This window comes from Pagrus major, chromosome 1 (assembly GCF_040436345.1).
Source record: "Pagrus major chromosome 1, Pma_NU_1.0".
Lineage (NCBI taxonomy): Eukaryota > Metazoa > Chordata > Actinopteri > Spariformes > Sparidae > Pagrus > Pagrus major.
In genome coordinates, this window is record NC_133215.1 from 10,497,203 (window position 1) to 10,523,560 (window position 26,358).

Consider the following 26,358-nt stretch of genomic DNA (forward strand, 5'->3'; position numbering starts at 1 on the left):
AATTTACCCTTTGTTTACTTTCCCATTTTATGTTTTGTAACTTTGTATTGTAGTGAACGGAGAGAGATAAATAATTTTTTGATCCCGTTTGAATTGTGCCATGAAGTACACACATGGTGTTTATCAATTTAAAAGACAATTTTCCAAGTCAAGGAAGTCGCAGTTTGTCGTAATTAAAGTGACAACGAGGTACTTTCAGATTTTGCTGATTCTAGCGCCCCCTTTTGACAAAAGCGGTACGACACCAGCGCCTGGTCTTTGCTAGCGAGTGCCGGCGGTGCGTGCATTTGTTTTGGAAGCGAGTGACAGAGACAGCAGGATGGATCGCGATGAGGTAATGTATTTATATGTTATATATCTTATTGGACCTGAGCGCAGACATTAATAATAACTATATAAAAATAGCAGACTTTTCGCTGATGGTCATTTATAATCTTCAGAGGAATCACGAGACTGTTTCATAAACGCTTCAAAGTTCCTTGTAGTCACTTTAAAGTAAAATACCATCTAGTTTTGTGTTAAACCGCTCAGTGAGCTACGTCGTCTCGCTCAACACACGTCACCAACACCAACATGGCCGCCACATCGGCACAGAAAAGGTACTAATAAAGATCTGTCCATTTTGACAGTTGCGGTTATGCGAGAGTTTGTCAGTTTTGTGAGCTGCTAATATATACAGGACCAGCTCTACAGTGTTTAAGTTACAGGTTTTGGTGTCCGTTCAGCGAGACAAGGTCACTAACACGACTGTCGGCTGTGTGGTCTTTACAATTACATATTTTCACAGTCTTATAATTTCATTCGTTTTATGATAAACTGAGACTTTACTGACTTGATCTTTTGAATTGACAAACAATAACGGGATCAAAAAGTTATTTGTCTCTCTCCATTCAATTCACTACCATACAAACCGGAAGGGGGCGTGACTTCCGCTGTCTATGCGGAAGTACCAAAAACTGCAGTTCCTCGAATGGCCACTTGAGGCTGCCTCCAAAAGCGAGTCAATTCCCATAAGAGCTCCTGTTTAAACTTTACTGCAGAAATAAACATGTTTACAGCCTGGTGCAAACACGGTTTTGGTCTTTATACCTAATTCACTCCTTCATGACAACTGTATGGGGGTGAATTTTTATTTAAATTATATTAAGACTTAAAGTTACGCATAATTAGGGGCGTGGCCGCTTTGAGTGACAGGTAGCCAGGAGCTGTTTGCTTGCAGTCACTGAACTTGATCTCTTGGCTTTATGTATGGTGTTGGTGCCTTTTGGAGGATTTTAATATAGATGTCAGACACATGATTTGTCTTTCTGTGCGGTTAATTGGACTAAAAGACCGGACTGGAGGGACAGAGGCCGGTGTTTTGGATTACCTGGCAGACAGCAGCTGGAGCTGGCGAGCTCTGAAGGAAAACACCTGGAGTCCGAGAGAGTAAGAAGTTTGTTTTTTAAACTTTTGGGATTATTTATCTTCAATCTCGCCTTCCATAACAAACTCAGACTTTGAGACGAGGGAATCAGATGTGCACAAATGCAAACAAAGTTCTGGGTTTTAGGACCACAGACGACAACACTCAATAGTCTACCTATCATATCCCATCTCACACACAACAACATTAATTTCCTTCATCCTGCAGCGCTATGCAAGCAGTGAGCCAGCTGGAAATTAAATGGTGCACCAACAGGAGGTCTGATCGCTCAGCTGATGACCTCTGACCTCACACATGACTCCTGCCAACGCAGAACAGCTGATCGGTCAGGTGCCAGATGCTGCTCTGATCATTCTTCATACAAATACCCCTTTTAAACTGATTACAATCAAGCACTACTAATATTTATAGTCACTGCTAGACTCCATAAAATCCCACTAGAGTGAATCAAGATGTATGATTATTATTTATAATTAAAAAATAATACAAACCAATCAAAACGCACCTTTAACCATTTGAGGCTGGTAACAACAGTAATGTTGCTTTTCCATAAATTAACATTTTGACTTTTGACCCATTTTAAACACAACAGCTTGGTGTATCTTGAGGATAAGCTACTTATCTTTATTGGATCAGTTAGATGAGCTTCACTTGTCACACATTTGCTGCAACACACCTCCAGCTGTTTGCTGCCACTGTTATTCAACCAGTTCACCACAAGATGGCGCCCTATTTGAGCTTTTCCAAAGGTCAGTGCTCTGAAATGGCTCTTATACTGTTTCCTGCTTCAGTGGTTGTATGTTTTTCATTATAGCAAGATCATCTGTGAGAGGAATACAGAACATTGGTCAAGTATTTGTAAAAATATAAATGCCTGTTTAAAGGTGCAACAATACTTTTAAATTTAACTTATATTATGAAGTAAATGCTCTGTAGTGCTCATGTTGAGTATTCATGTTGAATCAACACCAGTTATTGTGGGACTGGGTCAGGTTGGCTTGATCAGCCATTAGTTTCACAATGTTTGTTTGACTCTCCAAACCTGCAGCAGTTTGTTCAGATCAACTCCAATGTTGTGACTTTGGCTCCATCCACAGTTCATCCAGAGAACTGCAGCCAGAGTGCTATCACCATCACTGTATGGTTAGGCAGAGTTAAAGGACCAGTTTACCAAAATTAGAAACAAATAAATATTTCCCTACTTACCTCCAATAGTATCTACCCATGCATGTAGTTTTGGTTTCATTTGCTGACGTTTGGAAAAATCTGTTACCCCAATACAATTAACACAATTCATAGTGTGTCCTAGCATTTCATGTTTTTAAGCATTAAAAAAGCCTTTAAACCACTTATGAAGACCAACAAGGTTGAAAGAGTTCTGTTAAAAAAAAGTTATATAATTAATATTATTATTATTTTTAAATTAACCTGTTAAGAACTAGCCTCTATTTTGTATCTCTGCAACTACAAGGTCTATTTGAATAATCAAGGTATCATAATAAACACTTGAAATATTTTTTCAGATGAAAGTACAAGTATATACGTCACTGGGTCAGAGTTAATGACGTTAGCACACAGCATAAATGAAAGTTTCTTTTAAAAAACTTGAATATCCCTGAGGATTGATGCAGCTGCAGCTCCAAATCTCAGCAAACCACAGCAAAACATCTGAACATTACCCCCGACAACTTTTATGCTAATAAAGTCAATCAGAACAAAATAGTAGAGTACTCGGGCAGAATTTGGCACATTTTGGCACCATCCATTAAAAATTTCAGATACCAAACTATATATTTCACCATAGGTGCTCAAAAAAAGGGTTTTCAATATAATTTTCTCATTGGTCCTGATACTTAAAAATGTAGTGCCTTAAGTGCAGCAACTTTTGAAGACAGAGGACATACCCAGTGACACCAACATTTTCCTGGACTTGCACTGAACGATTACAAAATGATTTAGTACTGCAGCTAACAATTATTACCTCCGCCGAGGAAGATATGTTTTCACCCATAAGATGGATCCAATAATTTTTACTCACTCTCTTTAACATAGTGAGACAGGGCCTTTTTGTCCGGGAATGATGCATGGATCTTGGTGAAAGAAATCAGGCATATTTAGGTGGCTGATATATGAGTGACTACAAAAAGGGGACTGTTGGGCCTTGATGGAGGTATGCGCTCTACTGATTGCCAGTTTTCATGTCTATTAATCTGCTGGTTGTTTTTCGATTCGTTCATTCAGTGTTTTGTCCATAAACACTGGGAGAGAAAAAAAAAATCAAAATGTCCCTGAGCCCAAGATCATATCGTTCCTAGTCAGTAAAAAAAAAACCCAAAGATGTTCAGTTTACTTGCATGTAAGAAAAAGAAAAGCAGCAAATCATCACATTTCAGATGCTGAAACTCGGAAATTTGTGGCATTTTTGCTTGAAAAGTGACTCAAAACTATTCAGTGATTATAAAAACATTGCTGATTAATTTTCTGTCAATCATCTAATCATTTCAGCTCTGAAATGATAACCTTCTAGAAATAATATCCTGGTTACTCTACATGAAGCACAAACAATACTGTCAACAGTTCATAAAAAAACTATTTTCTCAAGCGAAAGCAGAAAATGAAAATAGAATAGAGTATGAAATGTTGTTGTTACTGTAGTTGTAGTGTGACAGTCTGCTCATCCTGCCTACAGCTGTCACAGTGCACCATGTTAATTTTCATTATCAATGAAACTACTGATTATTGTCTTCATTGATCGTATGGTCTGTTGATTATAATAACCACCATTAATAAATGGTATATTAATAGTTAATTACATTTTAGTTAATAGTTATTTCACTGTTAACAAACAATGAAATGCTTTATAAACCATTTATTAAGCAACTGTAAAGGTTCATAAACATCAATAGTTATATCTTTATCATTAACAATTGCTTGATAAATGGTTTATAAAGCATTTCATTGCTTGTTAACAATAAGTAATTATAAATTTACCATTTATTAATGATAGTCATTGTGTTACCAGTCTGACATTTGAGAATCTAAAACAAACTTTCAATAATTAAAATAATTGCTGATTAATATGTTGATTTGACAATTAATCAACTGTTGATCAGATTTATCATTAGGAACAATTTTCTCCTGGAAATATAAAATTAAATCTTGAAGAGCTGACCATTTAAAGTCTTTCTAACATCCAAGACTGCAGAGTCTCTGGTTATACGGTCTACTCAATCTGCATACAGTTCCCACAATGCACCATGTCTGCCCTGTTTGGAGGAGAAGGGAAGTGAAAACCAGAAATATGAGGGAAGCAACAGCTCAGAATTTCCAACATAAACCAAACATTTTTATATTCATACCCCTCTTTAGACTCCAGAGAGTACATTCTTGACTTTCCTTTGAAGAAGTAGCGGACACAACAATTTAAAGGAATAGTTCATCCAAAAATGAAAATTCAATCATTATCTACTCACCCTCAAGCTGATGGAAATTTGGGGGAATATTTGTTCATCTCTGGAGCTTCACAGCAAAACAGCGTTGCGGCATTCTCCTAAACTGAAGTCAATAAGGACTTAAACTTTAAAAAATACAAACATAAAATGGCTCCATACAACACGTCTGCCGTAATCTATGGTGTAAATAATGTCCTTTCAAACCAGTTTGGGATCTGAGGGCTTCCAGAGACTTACATTACACCAGTATGGAGCCATTTTATGTTTATGTTTCCATCTACTTCAGTTGTTTAGGAGAATGCTGCATGAGTAGATAAAGATCATTTTTGGGTGAACTTATCCTTTACTGACAAGTGGACATATAGCAATTCCTTGACGTGGCAAAATCCATCTGCTGAAAAGAAGATCATGTGATGTGACGACTGAAAGCTCCAGACCTGATACCAAATGAACCTTGTGTTGAGATTGTTAGGCGTGTCTGTGATGTCCTATAATGTAAATGTGGTGCAGCTCATTTTGTCGAAAACATCATTTTTGGTCACATAGCATCTTTAATACCACCATTATAATAATTAGGATATCAAAAGTATCGAGTATACATACATCATTTGCATTGCGGTACACAAATCTGAGCTGATTTATGTTTTTATATCTTTCATTCGTTGTTCTCAGGATCAACTTTTATTGTCTCGACATTGTGCTGATACATTGAATCGTCCTGAAGAACTATTTCAGGAAGGAGAACATTTAATTGGACATGTATTGTTAAGTATTATAAAAAGTTTTCGATATTTCCAAATGTAACTTGAATCCTATAGTCTACTACTTTCCAATACCAATAGTCAAGAATCTTGATATAAGCCAAACTAGAGTCCATGTCACCAAAATCAAAGTACTTCAGGTAGGTTTTCTTCACCTACTGTGGTCTTGATATTCTGTAGTTTTTCTTCTCTTTTTTGCAGTAAAGTTCTTGAAGCTGTGGGAACAGTCTCTTGAAGCCATGCCTGTTTTTGTAACAGTCCCAGTAAAATGGATTCTCAGGAGTCTGAAGATGTGTGTTCATGTGTATGTGTGTGTATCGGTTGAGGAAAGCGAGGGTCAAAATGGTGAAAACACCTCGCTCCCTCTCTCCTCCACCACCTTCACGGTCTCAGTCTGTGCTGCCTGTCAGACGCTGGTGATGGAGGCCAGGCAGTTTGATGACTTCTGGAGTTTCTCAGGCTGCGTGGTGGGGGGTTCTGGGATGGCGCGAAAGCTGAATGGCAGTCCGATACTACTGGTGCCAATGTGGCCGGGGCTCAGCGCTGGATTCTGCCGTCTATTGCTTTCCACTATGCTGGATGTGTTGGATGCAAGGCTTTCACGCGTCCTGCACAAGAGACAACATAAAGTGTTTGGTTTCAAAATACACTGTGACTTAAAGTAAAAGATTTCACATTGTGTGTACTAGGGATGGGGAATCTGGCAATTTTAGATTGTGATTGATCTTGAAGGCATCCACAATCCACTTTCTAAGTGAATCATAGAGATCGTGGTCTTTAAAGTCCATGTAAAGCAATAATGAATGTGCTCTGAGTATGTGAAACCACAGAAAGATGTGTTATTTACCACCCAGCCAAATTTGAATGACTAATACAATTGTTTACTAATGACTAATACAATTGTAAAAAAACAAATCTTGAGCAAACAAATGATGAAAAACAATTTAAAGATCAAACTCCATAATCGTATTTTCAACAATTATTTTCTAACCTGTACAATGTGTTTCAAAACAAATCTCTGAATTTCATGTATGCTGACTTAATATAACCGAATTGACCAGCAGATCTGCTGCGTGAACAAACCAATGGAGTGGATGTGGCCTGCGAGACGGCTACCCTGACTGGATGAATTAGTTCATGTGGCTCTTCCTTGGGTGACGTATTGTAAATGATGCAACTTAAGTTAAAGCTATAGCAACATGGCAGCTGAGGAGCTTGTGCCTACAAAGAACTATCCTTAAGGCAATATTGTTTGTTAATAGTACAAATAGAGAAGTGTATAGGTTATTTCAAGTCTGGTTAAAGTCTACAAAGCATTTTTTGAATTGAGAATAAAAGATTGCAAGTTAGATCACCCCTTGTGTATACTACGTGTGGTGCTTAGCCAGGATGAGGAATACCACTAAAATACAAATGAAACTATTTTCAAGTGTATTTTGCTGACTGGGGGGAAAGCTGATAAATTATAATGACAGGAATAAAAAGGAGCAACTTATTTCTTTTTTTTTTTTTGCATAAAAATACACAGAAATAATATGTATGTATGTGTGTATATATATATATATATATACATATATATATATATATATATATATATATATACATATATATATATATATATATATACATATATATATATATATATATATATATATATATATATACATATATTGATTCAAGCAAATTTAGGCTATGCACAAGCCTTTACCATTTTAAGAGTTGAGAGATAATTAAATGATCTTAATAACAATATTTAATAAATATTTTATAGGTTAGTGAACCATTTGTTGCCATCAAGATGAAGGAATTACAACAGTGGGGTCACAGATGTGAGATCCAAGCTGCTTATAATACCATTCTAGTTATTCACACACCAACTGACAGAAATAATGTAATTAATACATTACTGGAATGCTATAAAGGTATTGATTGTTTAGCATGAATCTGGTGGTTGTGCTTTATTTTTTGCCGACTTCCATGTTACAACGATATAATCTGTGAATAAAATTACATTAGCATAACAAGTGAGAACACAGAAACTAACCCCACAGTCCAGGTCTTACATGAAATGGAGTGTGAGCATAACAATGCTGCACACCTCTTAGAAACCAACATTTTTCTTTGGTGGATTCTTCTCTCAGAAAAGTTACGATACTGTTGTTAAAGCAGGAAACTGGTCCTTCGCACTTTTTAACCAACATTTTATCTGATTAAATAAGACTATTGGGACACTAAGTCACTTAAACCTGCTTCAAAAATATCAAAAACCTGTAGATATACTCTTTATTGATAACTTTATTAGGTACACCTGTGCAGTATTGAATCCTGAATTTACACATTTTTGACAATGTCACCAAAAACAGAACATTGTGATTTTCTTAGAGATAAAAAGTCGTGGCAGCGCTGTTGTATCAGATTAGATTATATTGTACAGGTGTACCTGATAAAGTGGCCACTGAGTATAGATACAAAGATAATTTGACTGTAAATGCAATAACCTGGGCACCTCTCTAGCATCTTTGCGATAGCTAATGAATCATCTCAGTTTGGAAGCATAACCCACTACAGTTTACACATAATGAAAATAATAACAGGTTGTCACATGACCCAAGTTTCATACTTAAAGGGTAACTCCACCACTTTTACAAATTAAAGTGTTTACAACAGGTTTTGGGGAGAGCTACTGCATATGTGGAAAAAGTAGTATAAAGCCTTTTGTGGCTCCAGAGGAAGCTGCATGTAATCTGATCAGTTGCCTCCAGTGATGTCACTGAGTGGCTAAGTCGCAATCCTCTAACACTGTGGGACACTTTATGTACAGTTCAAAAAATAAATGATCAAAATCAGTACAGCAGACGCAGAGATATCGCTTTTATTCCACACATTCTTCTTCCTTTTAAAAACCTGGTGCCTACATTACCCACAATGCAATTTAGCCACTGAGTGACATCACTAGAGGCAATTTATGAGATTACATGCAGCTTCCTCTGGAACAAAAAATGGCTTTTCACCACTTTTTTCATATGTGCAGTGGTAATCCACAAAGCCTATAAAAAACCTCAATGTGTAAAATGGATGGAGTTACCCTTTAAGTCATGTGATGACTACTGAGCAAACTCCATCCACTGAAGAAAACATGAAATGCAGCCGAAGTTCCCAATAGGCTATTAAGTTGACCTTGAGTCAGGATTTCTTTCGTTGTTTTTTCAATTCCGAGCGACTTTTCGTCACATCATACTACATAAAGACTGCATATGTCTGGTTTGGCAGCAAGCCGGACATATCAGCATATTTTAGTTCCCACTGTGTACTTGAGTTTATATCTCCCAGACTTTACCAATATTGCTGATTTGAGTAGTGGTCGATTATAATATGCATTTACAGTTCGTTTTAGCACATACCTGGGGGAGTTGAATCCACTGTCCACTGTGACACTGCTGCTGTCCATGCTGTCCAAACGGGCAGAGTGGGCCGACTTCTGGCTGCTGCTGTTCTCCGTCTCCTTGGGGCTGAGTAAGGTCAGATTGGTCTCCAGTTTCCGCTGCAGATCATGGTCCTTCTCCCGCTCAAGAAGCCACTGCATGGTTCCCTCCCCACCACCACCACTGCCTCCACCATTACCACCCCCTTCCCCATGGTCTTTGTTGTCCTCAGCCTTTGCCAACTCTTTGTGCGAGTCCTCCTCTGCCTCTTCCTCTTCCTCATCGTCTGATACATTATAATAGTCAAAGGAGGCGGAGGGGACTGTTGGCTCTAAGCAGCCCTGTAAAACTGCAGGTGACGCTGAGGAAGTGGCTGAATTGGAAGGCTGCTGGGGCTCAGGATTGTCTAGGGCCTCTGTTGATTTGGCATGTGAGGCTTTCCGCAATGTGCCGGACTTGGTGTAGCTGCTGTCCACATAGCCTGTGGACAAGGCATTGTGTGGAGGTTTGAACAAAGTGTCCTTGCTGAAGATCTCTTTCCTCTTGATCACCATACCGCCGCCTCCCCCTCCAGGATCTACATTGTGTTGGTGTGGCGTCAAACGGGCATTTTGCACTGGCTCCGGCGTCTGGCTTGGCGTCAGTCGCACTGAGCCGTTCTGTCCCTTTGCTGCCGACAAGTCCTCTTTGTACTCCATCGTGTGAGGAGAGGTGAGGTGAGGCGTTTGGCGGTCAGCCGGAGAGCCCTTTCGGAGTCCCCCTGATGAGGTTAATGTGTCATATTCTGATTTTGCCTGAGGCGAAGGGGCAGTTAGGATTGTTTCATTTGACGTATTGCACTGGAAGTACTCATCTGTTGAGGGCTTAGGAGAAAGTCCCATTAGCTCATTGTACGTTGGCAAGCTGTCTCTGCTTTTGTTCCTCTCCATCGTACTCCGGATCCTTGACTCATCCAAACTTCCTTTCCCCAAATCAGGCACATTAAAATCAGAGTGGAACTTAGCAGCAGAGAACATGATCCTTGAGTAGTGGGAGGACTTCTGCGTGGCGCGCAGGGTGCCGTCATCAGTGTAGTAATGACTACGCTCCTCCAGACTGGGTTCAAAGTCTTCTGGCGCCCCCAGCGATGGGCCTTTAAGGGAGTTATCCATGGATCGAGAGCGTTCCTTAGCTTGATCAGACCTTTCATGACGCGACTTCCTGTCCTGATTATGACTGTGACTTCTTTGCACTCTGGACTGGCAAGTCCCACGCGATGGCTCAGGGAAGGGCATCTCTGTCCGTCTCTTGGCTAGCTCCCCAGACACGTCCCACTCAGGGGTAACTGGGCAGTACGATTCAGTAATGTTGGGGTTACTATGGACCAGGTATGTTGCGCCTCCACTTCGCCTGCGTTCCAAGGTGTACATGGCCTCCCGAGGTGAGCGAACTAACGAGTGGCTAAAGAAGCGGTAATCCCGTTCCATGAACAAAAGGTCCCAGTTTGAACCCTCAGACGGGTCTCCCCTTGAAGTTCTGGGCTTGCTGTGTGAGCGGGACTTACCATGTGGCGCCCTCCGGTGTCCTCTCCCCCTCCTGCTGCGTGCACTGTGCTGGGCCGAAGACCCCGCCTTGTTCTTCTGCGTACGCTCTTCCTCCAGCCTCTTCATCACAGCCGTGTGCCTTGCCACATTCTCCACTGTTAGGTCTGGGTTGATACGGCGGATTATCTCCATCTCCACCTCCCGGGGAATGGGCGTGGTTGGCACTTCCTCGTCACGAAGAGGCCATTCCTCTGGGGGGAACTGGGCTGAGAAGGTGGCCAGCTGCCTCATTTTGTCCTTCTTGAAACTCAGCCTGAAGAGCCTGAGACCGAACCTTTTGGATTGCTTCTCGCCACTTCCGCCACCACCACTTCCTTCTTTCTTTTTGGTCAGAGTGTCAGTTTTATAAGGGAAAGAAGTGATGCTTTTGCTCTTATCAGCGGGATCTTGAGGCGGAGATTGCTGTACAGGAGGGGAAGTGGGAGGAGGGGGATAAGGGTATGACGGCGGTTCTCCTCGGTGCTCCTTGGCTGACGTGCTTGGTGGAGGTTCCCCGCTGTTGTGATCCTTGGGCGGCTTACTTTGATAAGAATCTCCCCTGTGCTCCTTAGGTGACTTACTTTGGAGCGCAGAAGTATGATGTCTGGACGAGTCTTCGCGATAGGAGTTGTATGAGTCATTGTGATTCTTGCGAGGAGGCCTCTCTCTCAGACAGCCAGGTGTGGATGGTGTGACATTGCCAGACTGAGGCGAAGTGCATTGCTGAGGTTGCTGCTGCTGCTGCTGCTGTTGCTGTTGTTGTTGTTGCTGCTGCTGCTGCTGCTGCTGCTGCTGCTGCTGCTGCTGTTGCTGTGACTGTTGCGGTTGGCGCTCTTGCAGCCGATCGTCCAGGTGATACCACTTGTTGTTGGTTCTGATAAGGGAGGGAGTGATAAAGTAGGTCTGGGGGGTGACAATGAAGTAGCCCTCTGGAGTTGGGTAGATCTTCCTCTCTCGCACCAGCATGTTCAGGGTATGTCGCAGAACCTCTGAGCTGGGTGTAGGCACGCCTGCAGGAAACACAGATGGGACAAAGATCGAGCAGAGTTCATAAATTTCACAGTAAAGTGATGTAATTTTCTGACCTTACCGGACTGCTTTACTTTTTCTGATACTTGCCTGTACCCACTTAGTTATTATATCCACATTACTGAAGATTATTTATCAAAAATGCCTTTGTGTTAATATTTCATGAGAGTACCAACAGTTATCCCGTCGATGTTGAGGTATTTGGCCTAGCCAAAAAATATTAAGATATTTGATTTAGTCGACTAGTCCGAGCATCTATGAGCTGTTGAGGAGATTTCAAAATATAGAGATATTTATTGTGTGCAATAAAACCTAAACATATCTCAGTCTCAACTATTTTAAGGCCATATTGCCCAGTTCTATTGTGGATGTACTGTACAATGTTTTTTTTCACATTTCTCTGAAATTCAGCTTGACATATTCAGTATCTTTGGAAATATTACCAAACACTTTATAATAACCATCATTAACAAATGGTAAATAACTTTGGTTAATAGTTTTTTCCCTGTTAACAAATAACATAATGTTTTGTAAACCATTTACTAGGAATTTTCTAATGTTGCAAATGATGTTTAAAAACCTTTACAATTCCTTACTTTATGATTTATAAAGAAATGTAATTGTTAACAATAAAATATCAACTAGAGCTTAATTAACTATAAATTTAGCATTTATTAATGATGTTTATGATAAAGTGTTACCAATGTTGGCTTTAATCTTCTTAAAATTTGAACAGACAGAGAATTTTAACAGCTGTATATTTAAATGTTTTCTTCTTCTATTCTTCTATTTCATTCTTAGAAATTGCGAAAAAAGTTTTTTTTTTCATTTTTATACATCCTTCCTCTGTTCATGCAAATCCAAATGCATTTTAAAATCCTCGTATGACTTCTATATCTACTACAATACTGATACCATAATGCGATCCAAGATTTAATGTAATGTATGTAAAAACAAATGGTACTTAACAAACTCAACACTCCCATTTTCGGATGACTCCTGAAGATTTTCAATCAGGATACAAAGCATCAGTCAGCTTACATAAATGACCAAATCAACATTAAAAGTAGTTCATTTTGAACAGCACCATTCATAACCTTTGTCTAGCGAGGCCTCGTGTTGCCTGACATTACATCACCCCAGTGTTAGTTTTTTTTACACTGACATGATGCAACGTATAAGTTCAACTCCCTTCCACTCTGCCATTGTATGGAGGTAAAGATGAATTTGAAAGACATGCTTCCCATTAAATTTGACTAACAATCTGGTTACACAGCAGTTAAACCTTTTAAACCTCGAGTTTGATGCATTTTAGACTTGTTTCACCAACATCACGCGTAACGCTGGATTGAACTGTTTTCTACATTTTAGTAAGAAGAAAATATAATATGCTACTAAAAGATTTGAGATATTAAGATAAAAAAACATCACAACAATTTGTAGATGGTAGAAACGGATAATAAAAAAACCCTGAGAAATCTATGTTTTTGCACTCTGCATGGTGTCGTTGTATTCAAGCTTAACAATTACAATAAGACTGGTCTGGTTGTTTTTTTTGTTTTTTTTAAAAGAAAATAACAACTGGTTGAGGTTCTTCCCATTACTTCACACATATATTCAGAAAATGTCACATTATATATAAGTAAAACATATAGTCGAGGAGGATGGGGCAGGGAGCTGATGATGCTGTGTTCTAGTACATTTTAGGCAGGATTTTGGAGTAATTGTAGATTTAATATTCAAGTTTGTCAGAAAATAACAACAAAGTCTTCCATCATTTCCCACAGCCCAATGTGACGTCTTTAAATCTCTTATTTTGTCCAAATTTCAACGATATTCTGTTTACTCTCACACATATGACAGAAAAAGCGGCAAATCCTAAAATCTGAGAAACTGGCACTACTGAAAAATTTATCAAATAATTGTCAAAAAGTAACGTTGCTGATTAATTTCTGGTCGATCAACTGATCCCTTGATAGACCATATTCACATGACTGCCATTTTCTTCTGACGTCGCAGAGTGGGAGGCTCAGATGTCATTCTGCTGTGTTCCAGGTTGCAAGACGGATAAAACATAGGTAATATGACAAATTGGGAAATGAAACAAGGGACTGTGAAAACCCAGAGGGACATCAGGCCATATTTTATATTTTAAAGCAACACATTTACCCGTTAGCTTCTATTAGACAACAATTAACATTAGCATTCAACCACTTCTGAGCTAACACTACTGTTTGATAGTGTTGCACACTGCGATAAGAAAAGTGTTAATGAAATCTAAAATACATCTTTGGACATCTTTATGTAAACCTCTAAGGGAAATGCACTGGATGTAATAAAATGATAATGTTAGCTAGGAAGTGGTTGAGTGCTAACATTAACAAATGGGTCAAATATGTTGTTTTAACTTGAAATATGGCCCGATGTCTCTCTAGATTTCTACTATCCGCCGAATTTTCAGAAGCAGATCAATCAGAAAGTGGTGAAATGATAATAATTTGACAGATTCCCTATGTTTTAAAGGACCCTGAGCATGACACCAGAGGAAAATGGCAGCCCTGTCATTATGGTCTATGTTTCAAATCTATTCCTGTTGAAACATTATGATGATGATTTTACATAATGACATGTCTCAATCCTCAGTTAATCAATAGAATGTACCCTGAGGTGAAATCAATATATGTTTAAAGCCTTCATATATGATTACTTTGCTCTTTGAACCTGGCTTTTATAAAAAAAACATTTCCACCTCAGTATTTACAGTAACTGCTCATTTTTATAGCTACATATGCCACATAATGTATTCAGAAGTCACTCTCTGCACGCTTTAGTGCCGTCCCATTTTAAGAAGGAGGTCAGAGGAGCCTACCTGGGAAGCTGGCAGTGAGGTGCTCCACCAGAGCCTCCTGGTTGACAGGCTTGTGGGCAGAGTTCATAGCAGAGATGGCCAGGCACAAGATCTCCCCCAGCGGGATGAACTGTGACTGGCTGATAGGCGACATACTGATCGGAGACACGTCACCTGCAGGAGGAGGAGGAGGAGGAGGAGGAGGAGGCACAAGCACAACTGTGAGATCATGAATGAACAGCAGGCGCAGCGTGTGAAGCTATGATGTAATGGTCAAACAGCAGCAGTTTGCATGCTGCCTGGAACAGCTCCACCCCTCCCCTCTGTGCTTCCTTTAGCCTCTCGTTCCTCCTGTTTCTCGTAGGTTAGCAAAGCGAGGCAGCTGCTGCAGCAACCGTAGCGTGAGATCACCTGAGTCTTCGCAGCCTCATTATTCAATTCATCTCGCAAACAGAAAAGGAAGCTTACACGACCCTTCAGTATGTCAGAACCAAACCGTGTTTGAAATTTAACAAAATGTAGCTCACTTTAGCACCACATTGAGAGCTTACACACAGAAATTCTCTGTTGCCTTTGTTGAATTAAGCTGGCTTTGCTGTCAGCAATAGTGAGTAGTGAGATCATCCTACAACCAGACGGCCCGGCTTCAAGCCCCTCCGAGAGCAAACATCTGCCCTGCCGAAAGGTCGTAAAGCAACACACTGAATCCATCGCTGCAGCATCTGTGCCGAAGCTGACCCTGTCCTCTGACCTAAATCTGATGATCGATAGAGAATCACACCACACGATGCAGAAAATATATCATCACAGCCACCGTATTTCATTTCTAACCTAACACTATGTATCACCAACAGAATGAATGTTGCCTTATTGATCGCCGTTTTAAAGTTATGCTAGCATTTGCTGTCCACACTCCTTTAGCTTAGCTGAGCACTGTGCAGGGCCCTGCCTCCTCACCACACTCAGCTGAATGGTCAGCTAAGCAACACCGATGACGTTATCTCTGCTTAGTATCACAGCCCCTTAAGCTTTATGTGGCTTTAGAAGGCTTTGCTCCGTTTTCAGTAAACATGAGAAAAGCTGGATCTGCCAGTGAATTGTAAAAAAATAAAATAAATAAATAAAAGAGAAAAAAATCAGCCTGTCCTTTCCCTTTTATAGTATTTTTTGGTAAGATATACACAGGGTAAGTCTCTGAGAGGGGTGGTAGTAAGGTTGTAGTATTTATGTTTTCACATCTTACAATAAAACATGAAAAAACAGCAGAAAAATAAATAAATATTTATAGAAAAGGGGGCTGAAAGGATTAGATTCTCTTGGTAGGAACATCAGATATTTGATATTGCATTTTCAACAAACAAAGAATTAATCTGTCACAACATTTGGCACAAACGTGATGCAACTAATGTATCCCACAAAATCTGAACTTTTGAGTATTTAGGAAAATATCAAACAAATGAAAAAAAAAACTCACTAAACTAATGAATGTACATTTTGTCTCACTAGTTTTATCAATATTTTTGAATACTTGTCAGTGAATATGAACGATATGTGAAAATATGTCAGGAAGTAGGAAAGTTAAAGAGATTTGGGCAGTTTAATGAATTTAAAAAAAAGCCAAAAGACAAGCGAATATGTCTCTTTTTCTATTTCTACTTGACCTCATTTCATACATTAGAGAAATAATAAAAAAAGGAAAGTTATCAACATTTCCTACTCGATAACATGAAAATATTTTTCTACACTGAACTCTGCCCTTTGCCCCCAAACCAAACTGTGTCTTTGCTAACCCCGAGTATCTCTGCGTAGAGAGAGGGTGGAGCTTCTGTTGGTGGGAGTGTCAGACTCACCTGGCGCACGATAACTTGGCGGGGACGGAGAGAAATGAGGGGGAGGAGGGGGAGGAAGATGCTGCTTCTGCACACGGATGTCTTTCTCGCTACGGGAGAGATTGTGCTCCAGCGGGCGTTCGCTAAGCTCCGAGCTGGGCCAGGCCCGCCGCAGATTGCTGCTGCGGTTCTTCTTCATCGTGACCCCTTTACCAGGTGGCCTTCACCCCCGGGGGCTTCTGGGATAAGGTGAAGGGGCGGAAGGGGGAGAAAGGGGAAGGAAAGAGGGAGGTGGGGTAGGGGGGTGTGCAGGGGGAGGTCGACCAACCTCAGGCTCAGTGCCTCCCCCGCATCAGTAAGAACGTCCCGCTAGAGCGATCACACACCAGACATGGCAGGAACCAGTGTGCACCTTCACACACATACACACGTCTCATTTACATCCACGAGCAAGCTACAAACGACCGTGTTCGCACTGTGGGTGGTTGTCATCGGCTGCTGGGCTCTCCCAGGCTGATCTGGAGCGATGGCAGCGGTGGCAGAGGTGCAGGTGATTGCGCGAGGCATCACCCTTTCATCGGCATCAGTCCCAGCCACCATTTGTAGCATCCCCATTTGCATGCGTAGGGAGGCACATTACGTAGCCGCTCTGATGTGGGAGGAGGGAGCAGGAGAGAGGTGGGGGGGCAGGGGTAGAGATGAGGGAAATGGGGCATTGGAAGCAAGGAGGACGGTGAGGAGAGATTTCAGCGGTGGTTTTGGGAATCCGCTTGTTCCTTTTGAGTAGAAGGTAGCAGGGGAAGGAAGGGAGGGGATGGATGGATAGTCAAAGATTCAAAGCTTAAGAGGCCCAGTCTTCGACAATAGCTCAATTCACCACAGGAGTGCTCGGCCGATCCCCGGAAAACAAAAGAGCCCACTTAAAAAAAAGCAGAAATAAAAGCTCCATTCACCCTAACGGGCAGTGAAACCTCAATAGTATGCCAAGCACCGGAGACGCCACGTTCACCTCCATCTTTATCCGATCAAGCACAAGACCCCATCGTCCTTTCGACAACAGCACACCAGGAGAGGGTGGGGAGAAAAAAATGGAGAGCATAGAAATAAATAAATAAATTCAAGAATAGATATCCACCGTTTCCCGCAATCCAACGGATGAAGCTCCCGAGCCGACCGCCGTAGCATCCATTCATTAACAGGGGGGGATGCAAACTCCAGTCAACGGCAAATCTCTTTCAACGCTAATGCTGCAGCTGCTCCCAGCACCTCCAGGAAGGGTGTGTGAGTATGTGTGTGTGTGTGTGTATGTGTACGTGTGTATGTGTGTGTGTGTGTGTGTGTGTGTGTGTGAGAGCGGGAGAGCGAGAGAGAGAGAGAGAGAGCGAGCGAGGGAGAGAGAGAAAGTGTGTATGCGCGCATCCGCCTGCTGCGCGCGATTCTGCGTGAGCATGCATGCGTCTGTGTCTGGGTGATTGAGGCTGAGGGGAGGGGAGGGGAGGATGCAAGAGAGGGAGAGAGAGGGAGAGAGAGAGATCGAGGACATACATAAGGCAGAGAGGAGAGCAAATATCAACAGCTCGAAACACACACACACACACGCAAGAAAAAAATAAAAATATTCAGCCCTCAGATGATGTCCGGGGAATAGCTCCGGCTCTGAATCTTTGGCTGAATTTCTATCCTCACCCTCCTTCCTCTCCTGTTCCCTCACCCCTACTAGCTCTGTATCTTGAAGGATGAGGGGGCCCCCCTTAAGCCACCATCCTTCCTTCCTTTTCTGTGTCTCACCTGACTGTAAGGCCAAAGCTACGGACCTGACCAGCGCCACAACCAAAAGGGAATCTTTTTTTTTTTTAAAAGGGCGCTGATTTGTGTCTTCCTCATCAGTGCTTTTTCCACCGGTTGATTCAGTAACTACGCTGCGTGGAGCTGTCAAAAACAAAAAACCCAAAGCATCACCTTAATCATGTTCGGAGTGGCAGCTCCTGCAAAGCTGCAGACTGCTGCTGACTCACATGTGTGGAGTGTGAATGGACGGTTGGAGGGACAGAATAAGGAGCAAAGTGAGAGGGCAGGACGGGGCACGGGTGGAGGAGGGAGGTGGAGGGGGGGGGGGACGGTGTCACAACCAATCTGCTCCAGTTCACTGATACGAAAGAGAAAGAGGAGAGGAAGGGAAGGAGGGGTGAGGAGGAGGAGGAGGAGGAGGAGGAGGGGGAGAGCGACACCACGCCAGCCATTTTATTTCTCAGTAGTGCTGCAACAGCCTTAGTTGCCATGACGACGCAAGCCGATGATCTCATAGCTGTTACCTTTGAGTGCTGTTCCCTTAAAGAGCCAGTTACTCAAGATAGAAGCAGACAGACACCACACAGACGAGGACTGACTGTCTGTTACGCGGACAGAAAATACTCCTGCATCGCTGCCGAGATACCGAGATCCTCCAGCACTCTGTGGCACCGCAGCATTGAGGCACAATTACACAAACTGGATGGGGGGAAAAAAAAATTAGCTGGATGTCTTGTTCGTGGAAAAATACATGTATCCACAGCGACTACAAAGATTTGAATTGTCGCTAGGTATCCCCTGTAAAATCATGCTGCGGTCAGAGTCGGAACGATTAGTCGACTAACTGATTAGTTGGATGAACACAAGCAAATTGAAAAACGGTTTGAATTTGAAACTAAAGTGGAACATTTTCCATCATTTTCTTACATCTTACAGACAAAAAGATTGGACCGATTTATTTTGAATCACATGGTTGTTAATCTGACAGATGGCTCTGTGGACCTGTAGGCCTACTTAGGCATGGCGAGGCTGTGCTCCGAGTTAAATGCTATTAGCAGCAGCTATCATGCTTGCAGTGCTAATGTGTTGATGTTTAACAGTTTGTCATTTGCAATAAATGGCCAGAATTGGAAGGTAGCTCTAAAACTATAAAGGGGCTGGACTTGCTGCTCTTTGCTGTAGCTATCTTTGGCTGGAGCAACTAGCTGCCGTCAGCAAGAAGCTCAGCTAACCGTGGAGCCCACACCGCAAACCTCGGATGACTAAGAGGAGTCACCGGGCTCAGTCAACTGGCCTTCCCAGACTGAGACTGACGTTTGTCTCTGAGACTGACGGATGCCAGTTTGAAGACAGGGGGAGACAGTACAGAGGAGTCCCCGAGCCGGGACTATGACTCCAGGGACGAGAAGACACAGCAGGCAGGGACAGGAGAGGCGTGAAGCGACAGAGGAGCGAGAAAACGGCGTGTTGAGGCGCAATATTTCCACATCTTACTCATTTTAGACCAAACCAGAGGTGATTGTGGAAAGAAGAGTTTGGATGAAGTGTATGGCAATTAAGCTCATCTTAGCTCAGTAAAAGAGAGAAACGTCAATTCAGAAGGTGTACGGTTGTATTTTTCTGTTTAGTAAGGAAAACAATATAAAAATATCTCCTTTTTTGATATTTTGTGAGTTCAGGTTTACCTATTAGACGAAGTAGCAAACTCGCCACTTATACATCTGCTGGCTGAAGCTACCGGGTCTATCAGACTGTCACCTCTTGCAGTACAAAGTGTTATTCGGGAACAGGACGGGCCAGGGCTAGCTTGTTGGCATGCTAACTTCAGTAGAGAGCTCTGCAACGTAGTACATAGAGGTCTATGACAATACATCAACACTGTTGAGTCTTCACATTCTGTTGACCATGTTCATATTTGAATGTTTTACACCATATTTTACAAATTGTCCAGTTATTGCGTTTCATGTTCACCATCTTAGCCAGAGTGCTAGCATGTTAACGCTTGGTAATTAGCACTAAACATAAAGTACAGCTGGGTTGCCTGACCTGACAATGGCATCAGATGATGGGGAAACATAAATGTCTGTATAAAATTTTATCACAATCCATCAAATAGGCTATTTCTACAGAGACTAACGTCTATAGTGATGTTGCACTCTGTTTGGGTGAACATGCCAGTAGTGGGCTGGTACTATCCTGCTGTGTAAGACAGTAGTCCTGAGCTGTGGTACAGTTAAAGGATTTGAGGCCTGTTACAACTTCATCCTACTTCCTTGCAAACAGGACCATTTGTGCCGGTGGTCTGCCCTCCAGTGGATCATTTATGACAACACATGTATTTTCAATTTCGGCTCTCCAGGCCAGACACAGAATAAAGAGGTGAGAGAGAAAAATACACTAAGAACTTTAAGTATTTTAATTACATGTAGATTTTCAACCAAATTGTATTTTGTAAGTTCATTGTAAAGTTTTTACATTTAATGCAAAGTTTTTCTATCATGTTGAGTCATTATCAAGTGCAGACTTACACATAAACCTTGTGTTGACCTGTAAAGTTAAGGGGAACCACGACATAAACATAAAAGTGTTTTATACATAAATGTGATGCATTTCACGTTGGTTATTCTGTCTCTTGTAATAAAACACACATCTAGTCATTTAATTTCTACACATTGACTCGACATGATTGTGACCCCCTCCCCCCTTCTGTGCTTTCTCTGCTCCTCTTCCCTCTAATCAGGTGATTATGCCCTGCCTTATATTTAAGGGAGGTCTTCCACAGCAGCAGTCCTCAGTGTTTCTGTCTTCTTCCTCAGTTGGTCTTGTTTTCTTTTGAGGATGCGGGTCGTTCTGTTTTCGTGGCTTAGTTAATTTTTTCTTAGTTTATGGAGGGAAGTTTTGGGTCCTACGGGCGACTGCATGGATGGCCCAGCCTTCCCCCATTCTTTTGTTCATTTTGGCCTCCAGACTTTGGAGAGATTTGGTTAATTTTGTTGTAATTTGTAAATGAAAATCATTTCGTTTTGCAAACCTGTTCTTGGGTATCCTCTTTATATGTTGCTGGCCACAAGATTGAGCCAACTGTAGCATTAAACCCTTTAAATTGAATGTTTGTAATAGACTTAGATGGAATTTGGACATATAATTTAAAAAAAACATAAAGTTAGGCAAATTAGTTCGAGTGTAACACATCCTGGTCTGACATTAAGCTCTACGGCAACAAATCTGTCTGCTGCGTAAAACATTTCCCCCAATTCTCTACTGGGACCCTCCCTTTCCTTCCAATGGAGGGAATGCACTGCAGGAGTGTTTTCCTGAACAAATGCTCCACTTTTCCTTCCTTAAAAGGCACACACTCCTCCCAGTCCATTGTTTTTTAGCCTGCTAACGGATACAAAGTCCCTCCGTTAATCAGATTGAATTGTCAGTTTTAAAAAAGTTTCCACACAGCTGAAAATCCACAACTTTTGTCTAAATGTATTAATCCATCTACTTGTTGGCTCTCGGCCCTAATCAAACATTCTCGGGCAGTTTGAGGGATAAACCGCATTATCGAAACATGTAGCAGTCATATGAGGAAATTCGCTATAAGTGCAGAAATCTGACATAAGAATGCATTTCACAACAACATGACTTCAGTGTTTTAGACTCAATAATCGAGTGTTGCCTGTTAATTATCTTCAAATGATTGAGCTTGTTATTCCTCCCTGTTTTCCCACAGCCTTAATAATGTCTGAGCAACTTCCTACAGTCCTGTGTGCACGGCTTGTCCACAAAAATACTTTTAAATGACAATACCGTCATACAGTTTTGCTGTATACGTTACACCAAATGCTGACCTTCTACACACAAAGGTTATTAATAGCCTATTTTGTCTGAACTTTGTTTGAACTTGTCTCTCAAATTAAAGTCTCGACACTTCAGTTGACACAATGAGTCACACAGAAACCTGCAGCTCATACTTCTGCAGTGGTTTTCATCTGTGTTTAGTTATTATTGCTCTACAACATACGAACAAACAACAGCAACACCTACATTAAAGATTCTTCTGATACTTAAAGGGGAAAAACTATCTGAATGATTTATATAAAAGTTTTGCATGCTAGCTCTGTTTCAGGTGATCTCAAAGAGGTTAAAGTGTAACTCCATGAGCTTACTATTAAACTAAAGATTGATTATGCTGCCCATTGATTATGTGTGGTGGCCACACAGCTGAGTATGAAAAACACAAGCCCCTGCGCTGTTACATGCACTGTCTGACTCTTCACCAAGTTAATAAATATCCTACATTATGAGTTTCCATAATCTATATTACACAAAAACGTAATCTAATCTGCATCTGGACCAACTGCATATACGCCGTGTTGGTTTTGGCATTATAGAGTCTGGTGAGTTATTAGCCATAAGACAAACATTCCACAGCTTATCGGTGTTTGCTTCAGTAGTGCGAGTGCAGCTACGTCATTTCAGCTAACAGAGAGAGACACAGAAACACAGATACCAAACTCACAACCTATCTTAAGATTTACCTTTGGACTAAAACAGACCTGAAGGTATTGAGGCTTTTAATCAATGTGGCAGCTCAATGGAGAAGTGTTTGTAATGTAGAAGTCTGGACGTTAGCAGTCGGTGCAGGAGTTGATTTGTTGAGTTGTCTGGCTTGAGTTGAAAGTATTGTATATCTGGGAAACTGTTACCAAACAGTTGCTTATTCAGACAGAGCTGCCTTAGACAGGCTAAAATACACTAAAACGACTGATAGAGCTGAGGGGATCTGCATAGTCGGGCCGTTACTCTCTGTACTCTCTTACCCATAGTATTGAAATCCACTGTTCTCATAAAAATATTGATTGGAGCAGCTTTCAAGCCCGCCTTTTCGTCAAAAATATTTTTTTCTTGTTCCTACAGTTGAATTTCTGAGCTTCACTTTGACGTATTATCACTTTTTAAGTTGATAGGGACGTCAAATCACGCATGCATTAATCTGGAGTCACATTTCTGACCGCCTGAGGAGTCCAACATTCACTTTCCTTTTGGCTCTGTTTTTGGTCTCCACCAACACCTGAGGGAAGCTGCTAAATTCTCCACTATCTTCACCTCGCTAAATTCATACTGTGTGTGAATGAAATGAGTTGAATCGGTTGCTGCAGTAGGTCTATAGTTAACACAAGCGTAAGAGATTTTAACGTTTTGTTCTACTAAATAAAATATAGTAGATAGTAGATACCCTGCTTGCGAACTTACTTTAAAGTGTTTTTGGACATGCTTTTACTAAGTTACAAGGTGTCCGTCAGCTTTAAACAACAATAAATATGCTGAACTGAAAGCTATTTAAGATTTAGGGTGTTATCTTCATCATTTCTTTCTTCCTGCTCCAAAGTCTTTTCTGTTTGTAACCTGCTACAGTTTGATGCTGCTCACCGATGGAACTGATAATCTAAACTGAGGCTCAATTGTGAAAGAGACATAAATTTGGTGATCCATGACATGTTGTACGCCTCTCTCATTGGTGCACAAACACACACACACATGCACACACTCACACAGATAGGGGAAACTTGTGAAGGCAGTATGATTGGCACAGTGGTTAGACTTGCTCACAGTACCTCAAACCTGTCCCAGCACATACATGAGTTATAGCCTTGTCATTAGTAGATGAGTATGAGTGTGGGAATGTCGAACTGGAGTTAAACCGGGCCTGAGTCCTGGCTCTTTTATCTCAATGAGTAAGCCTACATGATATGAAGCAGCTAGGTTTAAAAGGTGAGATGCTGCCTAAACCCCCTTCATCAAACTAGCTCCGACTGGTTTTGTGCAATCTGCCAGATGAACTGTTGCCGTGACTTGCAGAGGGAGTGGACAATATCGTATAAAACCTCAGGGAAAACTATTTTAACTTCCAATTAAAAAAAAAAAAGGAGGTCCGCAAATGCCAATCAGCCCGCTCCTAAAGAGGTGCTAAAACCAGCATGAAAACAAAACAAGATGGCGACAGGTGTAATGCCAAATTTAAGGATTCAAAACGGTAGTTCACAAGCCGATAGATAGGTTTATAAATCATCTTGATGAAGACCCTGCAGAAAGCAACTGATGCCATGAAGAAGAAACCTCTCATTAGTCAGCTAGCGTTGCCGAGGGGTTTTTCCCACTTTTGGTTCCTTGTGACTTGAGCACCTAGTTGGATGGAGCATGATTTTTTTTGCAGATCATTCCAGTTGTAAGGTGCACAATACCTGAAACCTGTATGCAGCAATGTGAGCCTTCCTTTCTGCAGTTTCTTTTTTTTTTCTTCTAGGATTTTATGACTCAAATACCTGAGGAAATGCTTTTCAGTGGCATGCAATTAAACATGGCCCATGGGAGATGGAAATTTTAATAATTTTATTTATGTCATCCATTCACATCATTCTGACAGACTCTGTGGTTGGTAGCCAAGATTTATAACATGTTATTGCCACTTTAGAGCCCAACAAATACTCAATATATCAGCCAATAGACGCGCCTTTTTTTTTTTTTTTTTTGCAATGATCCCTGATGTCGGTGTCTAACAGAAGCTATGTAACGGAGGCAGGATATTTTTTAGTTTAAAGGATAAGTTAACCCAAAAATAAAAATTCAGTCATCTTCTCACCCGCATGCCAATGGAAAGCCAGGTTTGAGGTCCAAAAAACATTTCTGGAGCCAAACTGAGAGACTTCCAGAGACTTGGATTTATGCCGGACCACTTTATAGTTTGTTTGTTTTGTTTTTTCAGTCGTGTTTTTACATTTTAAAACAAGTCCCCATCTACTTCATTTGTTTAGGAGAAATGCTGCGACATTGTTTTGCTGTGAAATGTTTTGTGGACTACGTAACTCCACCCAACTTTCCATCTGCATGGGCGTGAGTAGATAATGACTGATGAATGAATTCTCATCTTTGGGTGAACTTATCCTTTAACAACAAACTTTATTCTCCAAAATGACATCAGTGCACTGAAACAGTAAACTTCAAGTTTGGGTATTTAAATTATCCCAAAGATCTTTATTTGCATTATAATTTCAAAACATGCATGTGCACTGTGCATGGCTCTGCATGCATCTTAATGTTTCTGAAACAACAACAACAACAACAACAACAAACCCACCTATGCACTTGATGTTGAAGCCCTGTGGTGGTTTCAGGGTCCGTCGGTTCCATCCGTTCCTGAGGACCTGGAGATGCACTTCTTTCCCCTGGATGAGCAGCACACACTCATCTATCCAGCCCAGGAAGAAGATCTCGGACAGAGCTTGTGTCAGCGCCTTGTTCCAGAAATGCTGCATGTTGACAGATTTGAAACTAGCGAAAACCTCGAAGCCGGTGTGATGCTGTAACTTTACCGATGATGATGGTGGTGATGATGATGATGATGGTGATGGTGAGGGGGAATCCTCTTTATCTCCCGTGCGAGCCTGCGACAGCACCAGAGCCAGGGAGTGCGGAGCGACCTGAAGCAACTTCTCCTCCATTCCTGCTGCTTCAGGTCACTTTAACCTCAGTCCACATAGACGACTACTGTTTTTAATTCACTGTCCGACATTGTTTAGACCACACAGATGTCTTACGTTTAAATCCAGAAAACTTCCTGATAATCCCAGCTGGTTTAAGCATTTTAAAGACGTGGATTAAAAGGCTCGAGAGGGGGAAAAAAACACGCTGCGCTGATCCAGAGTTTGCAGCGCGACGATAAACACGCAGGTGCTCCGTGCAAAAAAAAACTCAGGGAAGTCTGCAACCTGACACGAAGCTCAGTGCGGCCACCCCGACTGTCAGAGAGCATTAGGACCTATTTACAGCCACGGGAGAGGCGAGGACTTGTGCTGCGTTCAGGAGCGACTCGGAAACTCCCAACTTTCCACTTTGGAAAATCCAACACAGTCAGACCTCACCCAGAAATAGTTTAATAATCCCTTATGTTCCAGGTACCTTTACTCCTCGATACCTCAGCATTTTATTTTATTTACCTCAGTATTTCATTTTATCTTATTTTATAACTACTACTAAGCATTTTTGCATCTATGTGTAAACCCAAAACACCAAAATAAGTTTTTTTTTCTTGTTCCTACAGTTAAATTTTTGAGCTTGACTGTGAAATATTATCACTTTTTTTAGTACATAGGGAAAACAGTTGCCTATTTAGTTGATGAAGGTTCTCAGTCATCCGGGTGATGCTAACTCAAAGTGCTGTATCGTAAGCTAAATCCATAGGCAACTGAAACA

General features: G+C 41.3%; 1 protein-coding gene across 3 annotated transcripts; it reads right to left on the bottom strand.

Moving 5' to 3' along the window:
- Positions 1-5,409: 5,409 nt before the first annotated feature.
- Positions 5,410-25,880, bottom strand: stox2a (storkhead box 2a). Of its 3 annotated transcripts, XM_073464541.1 has the most exons (5): positions 25,244-25,332; positions 16,351-17,807; positions 14,522-14,674; positions 9,041-11,633; positions 5,410-6,247 (listed from the first exon to the last, which is right to left on the bottom strand). In XM_073464541.1, exons 2-5 carry the CDS (start codon positions 16,526-16,528, stop codon positions 6,046-6,048), a joined length of 3,126 nt encoding a protein of 1,041 aa, XP_073320642.1. In that variant the 5' UTR covers positions 16,529-17,807; positions 25,244-25,332; the 3' UTR covers positions 5,410-6,045. The 3 variants fall into 3 exon arrangements, with proteins under 3 accessions (XP_073320642.1, XP_073320626.1, XP_073320633.1); XM_073464525.1 differs by lacking the exon at positions 16,351-17,807 and having other exon boundaries at positions 25,244-25,880; XM_073464532.1 differs by lacking the exon at positions 25,244-25,332 and having other exon boundaries at positions 16,351-20,529.
- Between the last annotated feature and the right edge of the window lie 478 nt (positions 25,881-26,358).

Bases quoted from the DNA above. Each gene is read 5' to 3' on its own strand.
- stox2a (XM_073464525.1), bottom strand. From the start codon at position 25,607: ATGGAGGAGAAGTTGCTTCAGGTCGCTCCGCACTCCCTGGCTCTGGTG. The intron at 11,634-14,521 runs GTAGGCTCCTCT...TGTTTCCTGCAG, and splicing joins CCTCACTGCCAGCTTCCCAG to GCGTGCCTACACCCAGCTCA. The intron at 6,248-9,040 runs GTATGTGCTAAA...TCTCTTGTGCAG, and splicing joins AGTGGATTCAACTCCCCCAG to GACGCGTGAAAGCCTTGCAT.